This window comes from Aphelocoma coerulescens, chromosome 12, assembly GCF_041296385.1.
Source record: "Aphelocoma coerulescens isolate FSJ_1873_10779 chromosome 12, UR_Acoe_1.0, whole genome shotgun sequence".
NCBI lineage: Eukaryota > Metazoa > Chordata > Aves > Passeriformes > Corvidae > Aphelocoma > Aphelocoma coerulescens.
Window position 1 is genome coordinate 11,762,599 of NC_091026.1, and position 21,213 is coordinate 11,783,811.

At 43.6% G+C, this 21,213-nt stretch overlaps 2 protein-coding genes across 12 annotated transcripts in view; one reads left to right on the forward strand and one right to left on the reverse strand.

The window, feature by feature from the left end:
- SLC6A6 (solute carrier family 6 member 6) overlaps nt 1-15,361 on the forward strand; it is a 57,952-nt gene extending 42,591 nt beyond the window's left edge. For all 10 annotated transcript variants that reach the window (XM_069028297.1, XM_069028298.1, XM_069028296.1 and 7 more), the window contains 6 exons: nt 858-970; nt 3,617-3,754; nt 4,814-4,916; nt 5,808-5,908; nt 6,595-6,765; nt 8,195-15,361. In XM_069028297.1, the coding sequence (XP_068884398.1) occupies nt 858-970; nt 3,617-3,754; nt 4,814-4,916; nt 5,808-5,908; nt 6,595-6,765; nt 8,195-8,335 (767 nt within the window). In that variant the 3' untranslated portion in view covers nt 8,336-15,361. The remainder of the gene's footprint in view (nt 1-857; nt 971-3,616; nt 3,755-4,813; nt 4,917-5,807; nt 5,909-6,594; nt 6,766-8,194) is intronic.
- A 2,031-nt stretch (nt 15,362-17,392) lies between these two features.
- GRIP2 (glutamate receptor interacting protein 2) overlaps nt 17,393-21,213 on the reverse strand; it is a 272,319-nt gene continuing 268,498 nt past the window's right edge. For both annotated transcript variants that reach the window (XM_069027506.1, XM_069027507.1), the window contains exon 24: nt 17,393-19,472. In XM_069027506.1, the coding sequence (XP_068883607.1) occupies nt 19,275-19,472 (198 nt within the window). In that variant the 3' untranslated portion in view covers nt 17,393-19,274. The remainder of the gene's footprint in view (nt 19,473-21,213) is intronic.

Here is a 21,213-nt window from a genome sequence, read left to right on the forward strand (position 1 = left end):
ACACTTCAGGTTCCAGAGCAGAGAACCTGGGCACTCAGCCTCAAGCACTCAGCCCCAGCCCCATTGGTCCTCCTACATTTGCAACCCATCCTACAGCTGGGGCTGATGATGGTCATGCTCAGTGTCACCGTGGCAGGTTCATGTAGGCTGGCCTGGATAGGGGCAGATGATGTAACAGCATGGGGAAGCAATTTTACACAGAGTGATTTTACACCCCAGCAGTTCCTAAAAGCAGTTTTTTCAATTGCAGTTGATAAAATTAGGAGTAGCCTGATCATTCAGTGCAGCAGGGAGGGTTTGCAGAAGAGAGAAGGAGCAAACTCCTTGGAGAGCAAACCCCACTTTAGAACAGCCACACAGGGTTTGGAGGTTGCATACAGAGGGAGGCAGTGGTTGCATTAGTGGAGATCCCAGGGAATGTTTATAGCAGAGTCCCCTTCCCTGCATGCAAAAGAGTTTCATCATCATCATCTTCACCATGACCATGTGGGCTAGCAGTGGGATTCTGCCATTCCCTTGGGTCACCCCTTGCCCCCTGGCCCCCAAGACTGTCCTGTGTCTGTGCAGGGCAGGTGTAGGACACCTCCATTATTGGCATGTTTGAGACAGATGTTAAAACTGGAGATCTGTTAGCACTGGCCTCGGGGTTTGCCTGTGGTTTCTGCTGTAGTCATGCGTGCTTCGATTTCAGATAAAAGAGCCAAACTGTTTCACTTCTGGTATTTCCAGCTGCGTTTGGATTTATCTGAACGGAACCAGGCATTCCTGAATTTGAGGGTGGCTATCTTTACCAAAGAGCTGGTACTTACTACTTTTCTTCCCTTCCCTTCCCCCCTCCCTGTTTTCTCTTTCTCTAGGTCCAGGCCTGGCCTTCATTGCCTACCCAAAAGCTGTGTCCATGATGCCACTGCCCACCTTTTGGGCAATCCTTTTTTTTATTATGCTTCTGTTGCTTGGACTGGATAGCCAGGTTAGTACAATGGATAAGAGATGTGTGGCTTATTGTGTCAGCGCTGCTGACTGAGAAAAGCTGGTTTTACAGGCATGAATTAAGAGAATACCTCTAATGCTGCTTGAGAGGAATTCATCTGGGTTGCTTTTTAGTGTAGGGGCTGCACCTGATGAATCTATGCCTGTTGATTCATAATGTTGTGTTGCTCAGTAAGTCTTTGTCATCAAGAGTTAGTAGGGTTACCACACTCAGGCAGTATTCCCTAACCTAAATTTCAGTCCTAGTCTGACCACAAAATACCACCATTTTGGTCACAGTGCAGTATTTTCTTACTTTGGAAAAAAAGCTTAATTATTTTAAAACAAAGGACTGCAGCAGTCTGTTCCACAGAGTACTCTGTGCCATTGCGATCACCTGCAGGGCGTACACACCATCATTAAAACACTAACAATAACTACTAGGAATATGGGATTTGATAGCTGCCAAGTGCCAAAAAAGAAAAGCAAAGTTGTCATGAGGTACAAAAAGCACAAAATGCTTTGTACGGTATATCCAGGGTGGCCTCAAGAACAGTGAGAGGACAAAGCTGCAGCCTTTTTTGGTGGCCTTGGGCTTGGAGGCGCTGAGCAATGTGGGATCCTGCTGACTTCCACGTCAGCAGCATGCATTCAGTACCTCCAAACAGGCCAGAAAGCATCTCAGATTCCAGCTGTACTGATTTTATAGCACACACTGCTGTTAATTAGTGAGCATGAAAAAAATCAAAAAGTTCAGTCAGGAAGTTAGGTTATTTTTCCCAGTGGCTACTTGTAGGAATTTTGGACTAAATACTGCCGAGGAACCTGTAAATCATTTCTAGATAGTCTACTCACAAGGAAACATGGGTGACCAGGGATTATGCAGTAACTACACATTCAAAATTGCCAAAGTTTTCTGCACTCAAATGGAAAGTCACTAAGATTTTAAAAATATATATATTCATAAGGATGAAATGTTTCTGTAGCCTAAATTCTCTCTCATATGAGAGCTACGTAAATGGATTTTTTACCCAGTTGTTGTGTACTTAATCTCTGACATTTTTTTTATATTTCATTTTCTTTAAATTGCTCTTTATGGCTTAATCTTTGAACTCTAGTGAGCAACCGTCAATGGCTCCAAAGTAAATGTGAAAGTACTCAATGCTGTGGTTCAGCAACCCTATGCTTATGCATATTGGAAGCTGTCTAGTAATTTTAAAAAGCTCCTCACTGCACAGAGTGATTAAAACTAATTGGAGCGCTTAATTTCTCTCCTTCACCCCTCTGGTTTTTTGGAGAGCAGTCAAGCAGGTTTCTGGAATGCTAGAGCAGTTTCAGATCAAATCAGCTCAAAGGAAAGGGTTACATTTAAAAAGAAAACCAGTTTTACACAAGTCAAAGTAACAAGACAGGAGGCAATAAAATTTGATGGAGGACAAAATCTGTTCATAGGGCAGTCTGTATTTCCAAAACAGAGCTTCAGAAAGAGGGTAGGGTTGATATAGGGCATTTCTGGGTGCTGTAAGAGCAATGAGGTGCCAGGTAGGAAAATGCCTCTTTTTCTGAAATTATCTCTGTCATAGATTCCCCATGATAAGCTATTACTTAAGATGATGTATCTACTTAAAGTGAAGATCTTTTCTACAGAGGCAGCCTTGATGGATAAATCCAATCCATGTCCTCAAGTCTTCAGTGAGCTTGGTGCTTTGTACCTTGCCAGGTTGAAAGTACAGATCAGTTAAAAGATCCCTTCCATGGTTTTATTTGGGGAAGTTCAGTAGCTGCTTTCCTCCAGGGGCAAAAAGATCCGGTTTTTGATTAACTTTAAACTTTTATTCAAATCTAATTTGGGTTATTTGCTTAACTCAAGTTACACAGTCATATAGTTTTCCAAAGGCAAGTAAGTATAAATACAGTTATCATGAAGCAAGATAAAGACTTTTAGCTCATTTATCCAGTTTCATTTTTGGTTTACAAGTGCAAATAATTTGCCAGATCATTAAATGGGGTCTCTATGAGCAGCTCCATTATTGCTGCAGAAGTACCCAGAGCCTCAGTCAGAGATATTCTGCTCACAGATCCAGAAAGGACACGTTCACTCAAGAGCTGCTGTTTCACATCAAAGTCTGCTTTCCCTTGGCTGGATTTTCACTAACAAACCCAAGCGTAGAATTATATCAAAGTTTGGAATTAACCTCACTAGTACCTGTGAGGTTTCCTAGCACATCAGAAAAAGGCTGGGAGGTACTCTCCTAGTTTGGACTTTTTTGAGTGTTTCCCTCTGCCTCTTTTCTAGCATACATCCTGTGTCCATCTGGAACAGTGACAGCATAAAAGCCACATAAGTGCTTTCCTGTCATCAGGCACATAAGCGCCTCCTTCATCCTTGTGGCTTGCATTTGCAGAGCCCCTTTGGTAGCTCATAAGGCTCCTAGGAAATAAAAAATTCTGAAAGCTTGTTCCAACCTGTAAACTACACCCATGCTCCTACCTCGGGGTTACAAAGGGATGGCTTCTATTTCTTTATTGAGAGCAGCACAGAGTACAGAGCTGGGGTGTTGCTGGGGAGGGTTTGTTCAAGTAGGAGCCTGGGTGGCATGGCAGGTAATCTTCAAGTTATTTCTCTGCTGTTGTTTTTGCCCTGCAGTTTGTTGAAGTTGAAGGACAGATCACGTCATTAGTTGATCTGCACCCATCCTTCCTAAGGAAGGGTTACCGACGGGAAATCTTCATCGCTATAGTGTGTTTCCTTAGCTATCTTCTGGGACTAACTATGGTGACTGAGGTAAGTAGTACCAGTGCTGCAAATTGCCCTCTTTTTTAGCCATTTTTCAGGCCAGTTTTAGCTATGATTGAGACTGCAAAGAATTAGCTACTCGTAGGAGTAGTGCTTTTTGTATGGACAGAGCATCTTTCATCCCTAGATCTGAAAGCATTTTGAATGGGAGTTATATATCCCTTCCCTTTTCAGCCACAGGGACAGGAACGTGAAATCTCATTAAATTCAATCTGATCTCAGGTACCAGTCAACATGAGTATGAATATTAACATCTAGCTCTAAATGATGAAACATATAGGAAGCATTCAGCAGAGCGCATTAAGAATCCATCCAGTGGCATTCAGGGAAAGAGATTTTTATCTTAATTACACAGATTTGAATTAATTAAATACCACTGGATTTATTCTAATATAAACAAGACAGGAATATGTTCCAGTGCCTGCATTGTTGTGATATTTATCTTCAAAATAAAATCCAAGTCAGATTTTACAAACAACTGGAAGAGCTCTACTGTGGGAGGTAAAATAGCACCTGTAACAGAGGTGCCCAAACCCCACAGTTTCTCAAGTGAAAGTGCAGAGTTACAAGTGAGAGCAGAGTCTAACAGCAGAGTACAAATGGAGTCATAAAACAAAAAGTGAACTATTTTCATGAAATTAGCCCTTTCACTCAATAAATAAAGACCTTCTTGATGAATTGGCTTTCATTTTTAGTCTTTTTAAAGTGTTAATGTTAGGAGGCAACCTGTTACTTTTTATACTATTTGTTTCTTTAATGCCCATCCTAAAATACTTGTAAGAAGGCAAGATTTAAGTGCCTCAGTAGATTATACTAAGTGGCCTAATTTTGTTTAATCACTGTCTTGTTTGGAATTATTCCTGTAATAAACATGCATATTCCCTGGGGAAGGTAATGCCAAATATTTACCTTACCTACTTGCTAGATGCTGCTTCTTGTTGGACAGGAGCCATTAGGATATGTTGGTAGATGTTGCTGGGAGCTGGGCCTGAATTCTTGGGGTTTTTTTCCTGTTGGATCCTAACCAATTGTGTCTCTCTTTTACAGGGTGGCATGTATGTTTTTCAACTCTTTGACTACTATGCAGCTAGTGGTGTATGCCTTTTGTGGGTTGCATTCTTTGAATGTATTGCTGTAGCCTGGGTTTATGGTAAGTGAGAATCCTTTCATCTGATATCTTTTGATGAGTCAGTGACAATTTTGCTAGGCAAATATTTAATGATCAGCCACCCCAGAGTCTTCTTCCCAGCAGCAGACACATGCCATTAGTATAAATTTTCCCTGACCTCTTGGAGACAAATTTGCATCTGGGATAAATCCAACCTCCAGTGTTTTTTCCACAAAAAATGAGTATTCTTCCATTGCTAATTAATAAGGGCACAATTAAGCATTTTCGTGTGTTAAGTTTAGAGGTGAGAGTTTAAAGTGTGGCCAGCCATGAAAATTTCTGTTTGTCTCTCAGAGAATTTCCTTTCAGAGCTGCAATGTCTGCAGGGACAAGCCAACCAAACAGAAAGTACAAAAAGAGCTGAAAAGTGTATTCTGCCCCATTACTTTGAGGCAATGCCAAGCACCAAGGTCTGACAGTGGCCTCTGTAGCTGCCTGAGCTGTGGCTGGGGAATAATCAGATGTTTGCTGATTAGGACTGGTTATTTTCTGATTCTCCATGTGTTCCATCTCCTCAGAAAAGCAAACCAAACAAAGTCAGATTTCTGTAGAAGCAGGTGCACCGTTTGCTGTCAAGTCTTTCCCATGGTGATCCCTCTGGGAAGTTCAGTGAGAGAGGAGAGGGTGTGTGACAGGGGCAGGAGGGATTAGCATTGCACTCCTGCAGCCAAATAATGAGGGGAGGGATGGGATGAGAGAGTCCCCAGACATTTGGGCTTTTCAAGAAAATCATTTTGGACTTCACAGCTGTGGGAAGCATTTGAAGAATACCTCTGACACCCTCATCTTCCCTTTAAATACCCCTTGGGGAGCCGAGGAAGGCAGCTTTAATCCTACAGTATTTACAGGGCTTTTATTTGCTCGTTCTTGCAGGCGCTGATAATATTTATGATGCCATTGAGGATATGATTGGATACAGACCTGGTCCCTGGATGAAATGGAGCTGGATTGTGATCACACCAGTTCTTTGTGTGGTGAGTACTGACCCGTGCTCTTTCAAGTCTTACGCTTGGCAGTGCTAAGGCACCTCTCACCTTCTCTTCAAGGGAAGGCTGTTGCATTCAGAGGCCAATTTGCAAAGAGAAGCTGAAGGCCTGAACATACGTCTCAAAGACATCATGTTCTCAGATGTCAGCTGTTAACATGACAGCTTTCTACTCTCTACTGTGCCTGCACAAATTGCAGTTGGCTACATTTAAGTGGATTTTTCTTAGGATTGGCAAAATTCTACATTCGTTAAGAGAAAATTCACTCTCCAAAGCGCAGTTCCTACTTTAAGACATAGGACTGCTAGGCCATTGTAACAAAAAGACTCGAGCAGTCTGAGGCAGATGTATTTCATTGGGTGGGAAGAACATCCTGGTAATCTTGCAGTATACAGCAAATAGTTGAGCCCTGAAGAAGGATTGGCAGTGTACTGCAGCTGTTCAGCACCATCTCTTAGCACTCTGTTGTCACACAGCAGATGCTATAAGCAGATGCAGATGCTCTTCCAATGATTTAAATGGAAGAACAATTCCCCCATTGGCTTAAAGTACATATGGTATCCATCAGCCCTGCCTTTCACTGCCTGTCTTTCTCAGGGCCAGTGGTAGCACCAGAGCCCTACTGCTTTTAGCATTTTTTTGAGCTTCACTTTGTTCTCCTTTCTCATCCACAGGGATGCTTTATCTTTTCTTTGGCCAAGTATAAACCACTGACCTACAACAAGGTCTACACATACCCAGACTGGGCAATTGGCCTGGGCTGGGTTCTTGCCCTTTCCTCCATGATCTGCATCCCTATGGTGATGGTCATCCGCATCATTCAGTCAGATGGGTCGCTCATTGAGGTAAGAGCAGTTGTCTGTCTAGAGGAGAAACGGAGCTTTAACTTTTTATACAAAGTAGTGCTTGGAAAACTGCCACCTTGCCCAGATAGGGCAAATAAGATTGTTAAAGATCAGCTGTCCTCTGGGCAAACAGTAGGAACAGAACAAACACAAAGCCTTCTGTTCCAGATAAACACCAAGTGATTTTACTCGTGTCCCACTTGTGCAGCTTCCAGCTTGGCAAATCATTACCTCCACGTGCGGACAAACATTCAAGGACTGAGGTGTTTCTGAGTCTCAAGTTTCCCTTCTCCAGTCCACAGGGACACAGAAGCACCATCCTGAAAATCGCTGAGAAAGAAAGAGAAAGAGACCTGGGTCAAACCTGGTTGTGTAAAACTCATTGAATTTCAGGGAAATTCAGATATGCCTGTCGATTGTGTGGCTCTCAGGCATGACCTTCACTGTGGGGGACTAAATAAAAGTCAAACCGTCTTGAGAGAGGGCTTCACTTTTTAGCTTTTAAAATTTGTGTTTCTTTTATTTCAAACTGAAACACTGGATCCAGATTGGCCTGGTATTTAGAAAACTTTGGGTCTGATTCAGACTTGACAGTGCACATTCCCTCAGGTTTGGATTTGCAGGAAATCTCTTGTCCTTAGTAGTTCATTGTGGGCTCCTCTAATTTGTTTTTCTTGCAGTGGAAGGTTTTTAGAGGCTGTGCAAGCAAGAAACTTAGCAATTCTCTTCTAAGTTTTCAGATTAGTTTTGTTTATGCCTAATGAGTCGGTCTTAAATGCAGCTCAGGGTATTCTTGGAGAAGAAAGTGGGACACTTTGGGTTAGGCATAAAGAGAATAGAATTTAAAAAAATACCAAACCCAAACATTTCCCAGAGCACAAACACTTGCATTTGTTTTTGTCCAAGTGTTAATGGTCTTTTTCAGCTGTGGCGAGGGCATAAGTGTTAATTTTCCTGCCTACATTGTCACCATTGTCACCATGAGAGACAAGTCTAAAAGTAGCCAAAACACAGCTCAAAGACCATGTTAGGGAAGGAAAGAGAGTAAACACTGGTCAGATGCCATTTAGTTCTTCCTTTGTGAGCTGAGATGTAGGACAGAAGTCGCCACTTGGCAGTGAAGGCTGGGCTGAGAGGCAGAGCTGTTTCTAAATGAGGAAGGAGGACGCGCATCATTTGCAGCACTGAAAGCCCAACGTGCAGGATGCTGGAAATTGCTGGGACTACCCTCCTGTCTGACTTCCCTGCCTGCAGTCAGGCTCTGCAGCTGAGCAGGAGTTGAAGGCCCCACAGATCCCCACATCCTTACAGAGCCGCGGGCGCACGTCTCCGACAGCCGCCCGTCCCTGTCCTTGGAATGCCACGTCCTGCACGTGGGGACACAGAGGCCTTCTGGGCATCTCAGCTCTGCTTTCCTTCTCTCTTTCAGAGGATAAAGGCGGTGGCTGCCCCCAAGGAAGTGAATCGGTGGTCCAAAGAAACGGAGAGTGGCACCCCCTTCTGCCCCAATGGAACTTCGAATGGCGGATTGATCAAGCCAACTCATATCATTGTGGAAACCATGATGTGAGCTCTCTCTGTGAGAGGATAAACCTGCTTTAACTGCCGTTTACTAACCATAGATTCTCATAGGACCAGGTTTACAGAGCTTTATATTTGCACTAGGATTTATTTTTATTTCTCACAGAGAAAGTTATTTTTTGTGTGTGTTTTTTTTTTTAATATTTTGTAAGGTAATCACAGCAGACGTCTCTCTGTAGAGGGAGAGCTTTCATATCAGACTAGACATATTACAAGAATTTACTATTATTGGGTTTTTTTAAATATATATATCTTTATCTCTAAATATTATACACCTTACCACTTGAATTGATTGTCTTGCCAGCAATACATTCAAGTCTCAGAAAGCAATTTTAGGTGCTGGTATGGTTGGGAGCAGGGTAACCTACAGAACACACAAAAGGAGCTCTGTTGAGAGATACATTTTTTTAAAAATGCTGTTTCAAGAGAATTTTCAAAGGTGTAGTATTTCTACCCTCTGGTTCAACTGTGGTAAACGACAGGAGTCAGGGTCACTTTAGGGAGTGGGTACAGTTTTGTTTAGTGCAGTCCCTGGATAGGGATATAGCCAAACAGCTGGAGCAAGGAGTTTGCAAAGGGATGCAGAGAGGCTGGGTGTGAACAGTCTTGTGGCTGTCCCTCCCAAGGACAGCGCTGGGACTCTGTCACACTGATGGGAGAGAACTTGAGGAGGGCATTTGCAGGATTTGGCATGGTTCAGTCTTTTTTTGTTGTTGTTTTTAAAATTGTTGAGGGGTTTTTTTACCTAATTGAAATGCCTGCTGTTTGTGTGTGAGCAGGGTGGTTGAGTACCTGCTCCTGAGTTTTCCAGCAAACCATGTTTTGGTGTGGTGGCACTGGTGTAAACTTGAATTCTGCAAACTGGGAGGGCAGCCTGTCCCCAGGGCAGCACGGGTGAGCACTGAGCAGCCAAGAGGGAAAAAGCAGCACCTGCCTTCTGGTTGCTTCAGGTGTTCACTTGCTCATTTGGACTTTGGTTTGGGGCAGGAAAATAAAGGAATCACTTCTGGACTCTGACCGTCCAGAGGTGAACACAAACCAGGTCATCCCTGGCAGGAGGAACAAAACCACTCACCTGGTGTAACTGGTATTGATAACAGACACATTGTTAATAATAATAGTAATGATGATAATAATATCACACAGCAAACAGGTGCTTTTCATCCATGTATCTCAAAAATGCTTTTCCAAGTTCGGTAACCAGGATTTGCTTTATTTATTTATTTGGGGGAGGGAGGTCATTGCTGTTGGAGGAACAGACAAAAGGACTAAGTGAGTCCCTTGTCCCATGTTACTAAATAGCAGTCGTGGACCTAGAGCCCCCAGTCTCCTTGCTCATCATTGGGTTAAAACATTATTTTATTTTACTTTATTCTATTCTATTTTATTTTATTTTATTTTTAGGAGGGCTGGAGGGTGGTGAACATATTTATGAATTTTATCTGCTGAAGAAACAGGGCTCTTTGGAATTTAAATTAAAGCAAAGGGAACATGTAACACTGAAATATTTTGTATTGGTCAGAAGGAATTGGGTACCATTCCAGGTGAGGCTGGGAAGAGAAGAGAAACCACTACAAGGAGTATAGTATAGGAATGGGGGTTCCACTTTATGTAGTGCAGGTGAATGTTTCCGTGGGGAATTGGATCCCTGAAAACTGTCCAAAATATGGACAAATGCCTTTTTTTTTTTCTTTTTTTTTTTTCTTTTTTTTTTTTTTAACTTGAGCAGGTTGTGCTGGGAACAGGTTCTCCAGCAAAACTCAGCCTTGTCTTGTGGGCATTGTATTAAGAGAAAGAGAGTTTTTTTCTTACCATACCACAGGTAGTCTATCCGAAGGTATTTAGAAGAAATGCTTGATAAGAACAGAGTTTGTATCTGCTTATTCTGCTGTCAGCTTAGTCTGTCAGGGCAGAGTTTGTCATTTTATTTAAACAGGAACATAAACAGTTCTTAACATTCCTACACAGTAGTTTTATTTTCTTTTTTCTTTTCCCGTGGGCTAACTGGCCACAGCAGCACAAATATTTCTTAACTTGCTGGTTTCCCTGTAACAGAAACAGGGAGATTTAAAACTAAGAGATGGACCAAAATAATTACTGATTAAAGAAAAACATCGCTGCATCTATAACTTCCAAATCTTGCTAGTTTGAATTTGTAGATACTTTTACAACAGAGAGCTGAGTTGCAGCAACAAAACCAGTCACAGTAGAATTGTGTTTTCTTTTTTCTGGTTGCTGTATTATGAGAGTTCTAAAGGAAACTTGCATAGCTGGAGATAGCAAACACCTAAATGACACCTGCTGGGCAAGTGGCAGAAACCATCCAAGATCACAGAAGGAATTCTGAGAGCCAGTGGGTGTCCTCAAATGTGCCCAAAATAAAGAAACATGCATACAGCAATTTTATTTTTTTAACAATCAAAGGCAAGAAAATATAACCAAAGATAACTCTCTTGGTGAGCTTCAGCTTGGGCTCTCATTTTTGAGTTACAATCAGTGTCTGCAGAAAACAGGCACGGGTGAAGAGGGAGTAGAAGGTATGGGGGGTCTAAATTAATGGGTTTTGTGAGTGCAGATGAAACACTGATGCTTGATTTATTTCTTTTTTTGTATACATACATTGTCATACAACTGTGTTTGAGATTATATAGTTTGAACATGACTTTTGTGCTATAGAGCTGAGACAAGCTTTAGTTAGGGGAAAAAAATGGTTTGGCTACATCGAAGATGTCTCCAGCAAGTCAGCTGGGTGTTCAGGCCTCTCCCATATTGTGGAGAGTGTCTTTGTAGGAAGAACCAGAGGGATAATACTACACCTTTCAAAGTACAACTACCAGAGAATAGAACCCAGCCCCATTTTGATACAAACTGTGCCATTCAAATCAGTCGCTTCCATGATCCAAGTGAAAAGGTCTCGCACATATGCAACAACCTCACTGAAGATTCTCTGTGTCAGCTTCCCTGGCCCTGCTGTGCTCTGCAGTAAGACTGCAAGGGAGGGCTGGGACTCACTAAGAGCCAACAAATTATTGTTTCTGGAAAACAGTTCCCCTCTCCCCTCCTCCCTCTCCTGACAAAAAAAAAAAAAAGTACTTAATTCCTCTTGTTTTATCTGGGGTTTGAGTTCCAGTGAGCACATTTGCATTTTTACAGTTTGGGGTTTTTACCTAACAATTTTATCAGATTTCTAAACTTTTCTTGGTGATAAATTTGCATTTCAACATGATTCTCTGCCAAATTTATTAAAAAATAATTTTTTTAAAAGTTTGTGTTTTCTACCTATTTTGACTGCAAAGACAACTGATTTTTTTCCTCTATTTACTTGTTGAAACTTTTATGACCTACTTTACATGTTTGTGTTAATGAGGAACTCTATGTTAAAGCATCATGACTAGTTATAGATGAACTGGTTTGGATCTAGGGAAAACAGTGCAGTTTTGGCATGAGATCTTTAGAACTAGATCCCGGAGATTTAAGCCAGCATAAACCAAGACAAAATGCACACGTTTTCATGTTTCATGTACCTTTGTATTCATGGGGTCTTCTGGGCTTGAAAACAGCAGAGTTTCAGCAGTATTTATTTCCAGTTGAACTGAAATCAAGAGATAGTAGAAATGTAAAGGGGAACATATTCCCCATGAGATTTTTCTGACTTGTTTCTTATTTTTCTTAATTTCCCAAACCTTTTCAGTTCACCTGTTACTAGTGATGATCTCTCTGAATGAGCATCTATTGTAAGGGACTTTACCAGTAGTCTGTATCTCAGTGTTTAAGCAGTATGATTTCATAAATAGAATTGGTTTTTTATTGTTGTTGTTATTATTCTATTTTTCCTTCTCATCATAGCTCATAGCTTTCCTTTTCATCTGGTCCAAACAGATCCACACACTTAGAAAAGTCCTTTTTAAAGTTTGAGATAGTAGGTCCACAATGGATTTGTTCTTGTGATGTAAATGAAAATACAAAAGCCTGGCAGCTGTATTTGCCATCTAGAACAGTGCTGGTGGCCACCCCGCAGCAGCAGCGCAGCTCCTGGAATTAGGGGTGGAGGGGAGTTAGGAATGATCTGCTGGAACAGCTCAGCAAAACTGATTTTCACTGCTGTTCTTGGGGAAAGGAGGAAATGAGGAAAAGTAGAGGGGGGGGGGGGGAAGTGCAGCCTTACAGTTGCTGTAACACTGAAAAAAACCCAACAACATCAGCAGAGCTTTTATTGTCACCGCCAGGACAGCACCTCCTGCAGCTGTTTCCAGCCCTGTTTCCAGCCCAATCCTCCTTTCCCAACTGCAGATGCTTCTGGTTCCTCTTCTTTGTCTCAGCATTAGATAACTCAAGCAGATCTGAAGACACATGGACATCTCCATTCAATAGATCTTTTCCAAGTCTCCTCCTGGTCTGTTTTTATTTGCTAAGGAGATTTTCAGTTTTGTTGAGGTTGTGCTTGTCACACTTGGGTTCAAAGCTCCCACTTGTTGCATCAATGGCAAACTTCCAGCTGTGGGAGAAGGATTTGAACATTTTTGAATAACTGATTATTAGCTTCTATGTCTTGTGGTCCCTGCAGGATCATTCATGGAGGCATAATGTATATAAAATGTTAAATAAGCTGTGCATTGAATGCAGTGGACAAGTTAGTTAAGCAGCTCAAGTACGCTTGGAAGAAAGATGACCCTGACATCATTTCCAAGGAGATTCAATGGAAGTTGCTCACTTTCAGTAAAAAGAATAAAAATAAATCTGTGTTTAAGTAGAGTAGTAGATGAAATCTTCCACCCTCATATGCACGCACACAGTGGGGACATTGCTTCTATTCCTAGGCTGCAAATCATGTGTGTAAATCTTGCCAAGCTGTTCAGGATGAGGATTGAGGAGATTTAGGCACCACTTGCCTGCAAAGAGCCAACCTGCCAGGGTGACCAAATGGTCTTTCCTAAATGGGAGTGGTGGAAGAGAGACAGTAATAACAAAATCCTGGACCATGGCCCCTCCAAGGAAGCCTTAAGGTTGGATTTGTAAACTCTCCTGGCTACTTGCAGGCACCACATGGCTCCTGGCATGGGAGGTTGGGTGTGGTGTGGGTTCAGGCAGCTGCCCTGGACTTGTTTTCTCCAAAATCAGCATCCAAAGCCTTGTGGTTAGGATTGACGTGTAGTTGTGTATTTGTATATTTGCATGAGCAAAGGTCAGGAACTGTCAAACCCTGGTAGCTTGTTTTATTTCTTATAATCAAAGATAAGCTTAAGAAACAAAATATTTAGTTGATTTGATGACACTTGACATTTAAGAAACCCTTGAACTAGTGCAAAAGAGGTGCTTTGAGCTCCATACTTTGGTCACAAAATTTTTCTTATGGTATTAGTGGTCAATTTGAGTCAATGGGAGAGATTGCTCAAGAGAGACTTGAATATAACCAGCACCAGCACCCACTGGAAAACTGCCCGATCCAGCCCCACACCCTTCACCAGATTGTGGCTCTTTTCTGCCAGCCCAAAAAAAATGTGTACATGGATAATGCTTCTCTGAAAAAATAAAAAAAAAAATCTCAATTTGTTTGTTTCTTTTAAAAAATAAAAAGTCCCATTCTTTGTGTGGTTTTTTTCCAGTTGTCATTGGGAATTGCTGATTTCAATTTACCCATGTCCTAAAACAAGAGCAGAAATAGCTTGAGACACCATTTCACCAAAAATAGGGACAAGCTCAAAATTTTGCAGGTTGAAAATTTTAAGAAAACAAATCACCCACCCATCCCCATCAAAGGTGGAAAACTTTGGTGACAGGGTTTGTGACTGGAAAAGAGCCTGACCCTGCTTGTAATGCTGGGCAATTGAATGGCAGAGCAGACACAGCCTTTTTGTATTGCTGCTGTGTCCTCATTTGAAATAATCAGTAAAAGTGTCAGAATTTAATTACCACGAGCATTAGGAGTAAAGTAAATAGAATTTTAAAGGAGCAAGTTTTGGAGGCTTGTTCCCCATGGCTCTGCAGTGCACAGTGGGATGGTGCTGCTCACTTTCCCTTTTGCAGTGCAGGGAAAACATGGCCTGACTTGAGAAATCAGAAGAAATAACGGGAAAAATAAAGCTATAAAAAAAAAAAAAAAAGAAACTTGATGCTGAGGAGCTGTGCACATGCTGTGTGTGTGTGCATTTGTGGGGGAAGGCTTCAGCCCTGTAGCACAGTGAGCACGATACACAGTGTTCCCAAATGTACCTGCTTCTGCAGCTGAGATGTTAGAAAGAGTTGGGTTTTTTTTCAATATATAAAGAAAAAAAAAAAAAAAGAAAAAAAAAAGAAAAAAAGAAACCAAAAAAAAAAGTAAAATAAAAAATTAAAAAAAACCCAAACCAAACAGTGGCAAAATTCTGTTGAGAGGCTGATAAGAAAACAAAACCTGAGGGGCAAGTTGAGTTAGTTCATGACCTGCTCCTGTCCTGGAAGCCAGCGCTGGTCTCTCAGCATTGCAGCATCCCAGTACTGTTCTGAAGTGCTCGTTGTTCAATAGGATGTTGTTTTTTCTCCAGTGTAATGTTGTGATTGTTACCTGATAATATTGCCAGGGACTTCACATTGTAAGAGGTGGTCCATCTTGTTTGATGTATTTGGCTAAAAAAACAGTGGTGTTTTTTTAATTATTTAAATTCCTAGCAACTGTGACTACAGTAATGTGATAATGAGTAGCACATGCAGCGAGGAGGCAAGGGCGATGATGGCCTCCTTAAAAATGTCATCTGAGCTTTTTTTAAAGAAAAAAACCTTAAAAATATTTTTAAAACATTTTAAAACATTTTTTGTGTGTTCCAAAACGGAATATTTGTATTTGAAAAAAATCCTGGAGTGTAATTTAATCCTAAAACCCCCTTGCCTTTGTGTATATGGTAAATGTTTGTATTTTGCAGTTTCTGTTTTGCTTTTTAGATAAATAAAATGTATATGGATATTTTTAAGTCATCTTTGCTTTTTTAGATGAGTTTGTAATCACCTTATAACTGAAAATAAAACTTTCCTTTATAAACCAGCTATGCCCTTGGATGGTTTTTTTGGTCTTTGAGTGGCTCCGTTTTTCCTTTAAACCTATTACTTATTTTGGGGTTGTTGGTGTGGGGGTTTTTTGTCCTTATAAAATACTATATATATAACATATGTGTAATCTCTATCTAACTTCACATTTTCCATGGTTTTACCCTGGTTGACAGCACAGCCCCACACAGCCACTCACTCACCCCCTCATCCAGTGGGATGGGAAGAGAGTGAGAAAGGTAAAAGTGCAAAAATTCATGGGTTGGGATACAGACAAATTAATAGGTAAAAAAATGGGGTGAGGGGAAAAAAACCCACAACAAAACACATCAAAGATAAAAAAAAAACAAAACAAAAAACCCCAAGTGATACAAAAGAAAGCCATTTCTCACCAGCCAGTGCCCAGCCCATGCATGGCACCACTACTGTGAGAGTTCAAATACACCAGAAAAGCCCAACAGGAAAAAAAAGAAAGGAAAAAACCCACCCCAACATTTATTTTCCTGTTGTATGAAAATGGTTATTTCAAGCTCGTTGATGGCCTCTTCAGTCAAACAGAACACCAGAGTGTCCATTCCTGAAGTCCTGATTTGAGATAGGGAAAGAAAAAACCAACATGTAGGTGGCTACTCCTTGTGAAAATAAAACATTTGAGTATCACTGCTGAGCCTCCAGCACCCCATGCCCAGGATCAGTCCCACAACTGTCTTCAGCTGGGGTTTTTTGGCTTGGCTGGTTATTTTGCTGGGTGTGATTGAGGACTTTGTCAGAGATTTCTCCTCTCATCAGCACAGCCTGCAATGTCTGGGCTAAGCAGCCTTGTAAGAGCACAGGCAACAACTGCATTGTGTCTCAGGTTAAAATAAAATAAATAAACAGGAAATTTAAAAAGCCACAAAGTGCCACGAGCTGCTGCTGGAAGGTTTTGACCACCTGCCCTGGTGGCCATCACCTGCCCAGGGCTGCAGCTGCTCCCATCAGCCAAGGCCCATGGGACGAGACGTGACATCAGCAGGGGCATGTGCTGCCCACTGAGGCACATCCCAGGGAGCAGCTCCATTCTAACCTTTTACCTGGGACAGACACAGAACCCCTGGAAACACACTGAGCCCCAGGGCTCACATTTTGTGGGTGCTCACTCAGCCTCCTGCAGCCCCAGCGCCGCGGTTGGCTCCACATGGTTTTGGCAAGGCCCTGGTGCAGGGCCCTGTTCTGAAGTCTTTGCCCCAGGAGGGCAACCGAGATGGAAGATAAGGCTTGTTTGCATGGCAATGATTCCCCAGTCTAAGCAGAGATTCCCTATGGCCTTATCCAGGAAGCATTCCAGCCTGTGCTGCCCTCACTGGGAGCCTAGGAGAGAAATCCTCGACGCCTGGACACAAGGAGCTGTGTTCTGGGTTCGTGGCAGTCATCTCTTGGGATGTCTAGTTTCAGAGGCAGGGTAATTTGGCTACCACGGTACCCCAAGGCACCCCACAGGAGATGCAGTGTTCTGAGCACCAGATGGGACATCTCCTGCCAGCACATCATTCTCCAGCAGTTTTCTAACCCATCCCCAGGGATTAACCACAGCTTTGCAAATGCTGCCCCGTCACGGCTGCCACGTGCTTTGCTGCGTCAGTGTTTTGTCATGGAGCAGCCCAGCTTCAAGCCAAGATTCCAGTGTGGAAAAGCTGCAGGCAATGCTGGAACCACATGCATGAGCATCTCCAGCTCTTCCTGTTAACAGCTACAGCAAAACTCCATGGGCACAGGGAGGGGAGCGACCCAAGTCCCACCGCTTATGGTGGGCAACAAAGCACAGCCCCAGCCCTACACCAGTAGCCCTACAAACCGTGGCCTCCCAGCAAAACCCTCTGCGTGGCCTCCCCCTTGTCCTCCAAGGTGTCTCACAAACAGGGTCCCCTGTTAAAATGCTGCTGGAAGCAAAGCATTGCCTCACTACCATCCTCCAGCAGAAAGCAACACACACCAAAACAAACGCATTTCATTTGCTTTTATTTAATTTTAAAAAAAAGTCAAAGTCATTCCAATCCCATTTAAATACAGAGATTTACAAATAGGTCCAAAACAGGACTAAAATATTCTTTGAAATGCTGTACTTTTAAATATTGTGCTTTCATAGATACATAAGAAAATTAGCATATAAAAATACTTTACAAGGAATACACTCTAATATATGGATAAAAATACACATTTCAGTAATGCATTTCATCTTCATCTCATTCAAAATGCATAGGAAGGGATACAAGGACCAAGTTTTTCTTCTTCTTCTTTTTTTTTTTTTTTTTTTAAAGCCTTTAATAAAAGTCTTCATTAAAAACCTATGAGAAGCCCCAGTGAGCTTCCACTGCTCAGAATATTGCATATAAAAACACTTTCGGCTGCACTGTCAATGCTCCACGGTATCAATTATGGCACATTATCTAGGTGTGGCAGCAATGGTATGGGATATTGCATACTCAAAGAGAAAATGCCTACAACGACAAAGAGATGGATGGGGCCGTGCCTGGAGGAAACACCCGCATACGTTTTGCTGTCACTGGGGGATGTCAGGGACAGACAGTGTGGGGACAAGTCCTGGCTCAGCAAAGCGAACACACACATGCTGTACACCCACCCAACAACCTCCACACTCCACTGGCGTGCAGGTGGGGAGGGAGGAACTGGAAGGGCAAGCAGGGAAAGAGGGCAGTGGGCTCCGGAGCTGCCATATCCAACTGAGTGAGCTCTTCCACTCCACTGCCCAGGCCTTCCCGGGGAAAGCGACGCCGGCCTCAGGCTGCCACCAGGACATGAACATCATCATAAAGTGCTAGTATGGGAAAGAGGGCAGGCAATGCAAACATCACAGCCCCTCTGCCACGCAGGGCCAGGGGCTCTCAGGCGGGAGGGGAGCGGCCGCGGGGCTACGAGACGCCAGCAACAGGCAAAGGGGCACACACCACCCAGCCCACAGGGACACAGGACACAATCACCACCCAACCAAGGGGTTGTCATGCCTCTGCCTCCTCTGCCTCAGAGGAGACAGCAAGGTTTCATTGATCCAAAACATCAGGGGCAGCCCTGGGAATTTCACTATTCTGCTATCTATTTCCAGGCACAGGCCAGGTTTGCAAGCAAGAGATCTCCATAAAGCTCAGACAAACAAGGGGGATTCAGGCAGGTACTCAGGGCCTTTAGCCCTGGGTATGGCCTCTACTCTGTAGTCACTACTCAGCACAGGTAACAACACTGCTCATGGGAATCAGCCGCACGAGGTGCCTCATCCCATCACAGGGCAAGCCAGATCTGGCAGGGAGTTTGGACGGAGCTGGAAGAAGACAGCTGCAAATACCAGTTTTTGCACAAGAATTGCATTTAGCCACTCACAAGCACATTTTGAAGTGTCTTCTAACAGCTCTCTCCACAGCCCTGCACCGGGAGTGCAAGGGACTGCAGGAATTGGTTTGCCAGGAGTGTTGAAAGGATGGAGCTGGGCACAACATAAAAGGAAAGGCATTTCAGTCCTGCTGTATGTGATTAACTGAGCAAACAAGGAACATAATAGCACCATGTGTGTTTGTACGATGGCCAAGGCCTTTCAGGGTGAGGAGGATGTCTGAAGCAGGACGCTGTACACTCGATGGCAGGAGCACAGGGGGATGCCCCGACATGGGGGATGGCTGTGGATGCTCCTTCCTCCCGCTGGCAGTTTGTCCCACTGCTGCCACTGCCACAGCCCCAGATGCACACCCAGCTTTGACCTTTCCAGCAATATATGGAGGTCTACAGGCTCACTTAAGACCTAACTCCCCACTTGCAGGTTATGGTACATACAGCATTTACAAATACCAGTGCAAAAAATCAAGAGAAACACCCCAGATACCACAAGAGCTCAGCAGAGGCCTCATGTGCTCTGCTCCCGCTGCTCAGAGCGTCTGGACACTTGCCTTGACCTCGGCGCCGCGGGGGACCTGCGCCGGGAGCTCTCTGTTCCCCTCCGAGGGAGCATTGGCAGCCAGTGCCAAGGGGTTCCGGCTAATCACCAGGTCCAGCTTATCTCCAGCCTCTGAAATCAAGGGAACGGCCAGACAGCAGTCAAAGTCTCTCGTTCGGATGCGGTTTACCTGCCGGGATGGATTTGGGACGTGCCATGGGGAGGAACAACAGAAAGATCATGTTTGTTAGTCAGCAAATGCAAGATTAGTGCTAAATCCCAGCTGGACAAAACACGCAACTCTTGGGGGTCCCTGGTTCCAGGTTCATAATGGAGCAGAGCAGAAGCACCCCTTCAGAATGAGCATCTGCACTTAGCTGAGGAGTGATGCAGTAACTGATTGAGGAAGGGGAAAAGAAAGTCTGGGCCAGGCATGAGCCCTGACCCCAGTGCCTGGGGCACTATTAAAAATATTAAACGCTGCAGGGCCCAAAACCAGTTCTCCTGTTCAAGCCTGTAGAAAAAATGTTGCCATTTTCCATTTTCTTTTTTGTCATCATGGCTTTTACTGGCCTTAAATTTGTGGTGCCAAGTATTCAGCACCTAGAAAACAAATAAAGCCCTAAGGCTTCTGGCAACCATTTTCCAGCTCAGCCAGAAGTAAACCCAGACTATACTGAGCAGTTTCTGCTTCCATTCTCCCCATTTATATCCTTCATTTCACAGGAATCTGGATGCATTTCATGTGGGCTCAGGAGGCAGCTGCAAATTCTCTCTGTAGGATTCAGCAGTGAAAGCAGTTACTGCTGGCTCTTGCAGACCTTCAAGCACATTTCTAGGCTGGGTCATCTGGAGAAACCATCCCAGCTCTCTTGCCTACAGCTACCAGAACACTTGGGCTTGATGCCATGACAGCTCTGGGACAGAGCAGGCTGGCAAATGGCACGGGGATGGGAAGCAGGGAAAGGAGAAAGGAATTTTCCATACACCTTTGGAGTGAACATAACCCCTGGGGCCAGGTGTTGCTTCCTTCTTTGGGTAAGGGCTGGATATTTGGCTCCATACAACCCTTCCATCCCAAGCCCCTTCCCAGAATTAATGCATGCCCACAGTGCTGGGTCTGTGAAAACAGCAGTGTCCCCTCACCCTAGCTGGTGTCTGCAGAGACCCCAGTACTGCTCCTTACAGCACAGGGACAATTTCTAGCCCGCGCATGGACAAGGAGAGATAAACCACGAGCTTGCTCTGCCCCTGCTCTGTGCCAGCCAGGCAGCTCCAGTGCAGAAGTGCCATTAGTGCAATGCCATGCTCCAGTTAATCCATGCAGCCGAGAGGCAGAGGGTCTGTGACAGCAGGGATGAGGTGTTTCTCTGGCCTTCAGGCATGTCACTGTGCCCACAATCAGCAGCACTGTGCAGCATCCTCAGCAGCGCTTCTTGAGGGGAGTCACCGGTAGCACGTCTGCAATCCCTCATTCCCAACTCCTCACATCAACATGATGGCAGTCGCCTCGTGTGCCCGTAAGTGTGAGCTGTGCAGCACAGCATGTGGAAAAAGGGTGTCCAAAGTCTCCACGCCGCTCTGTTTAGGATTTTGGGCACACCTCCCAGAGCACTTGGCACTTGCAAAAAGCAACACATCCAACACTGAACAGAAAGGCAGCTCAGAGCCTAATTAGCTTCTTGCTCATTCTTGCACCATCTTTTATTTGAAGCTGAGAAGGAATAATTGTATAGCAGCCAACTGGCTAGAGACCATAACAAGCTTAAACAAGGTTCCCCACAGTGCTGCCAGTCCTCCAGTTACCTGATGTACATAAAGTATTGGCTCTAATCCAACTGCTAAGAACCCCCGCCTAGAAATCAGTAAAACTAAACATCTGAGTGTTTCCAAATATGGTCACAATATCTGCATTTCCAAATGGTGGTAAT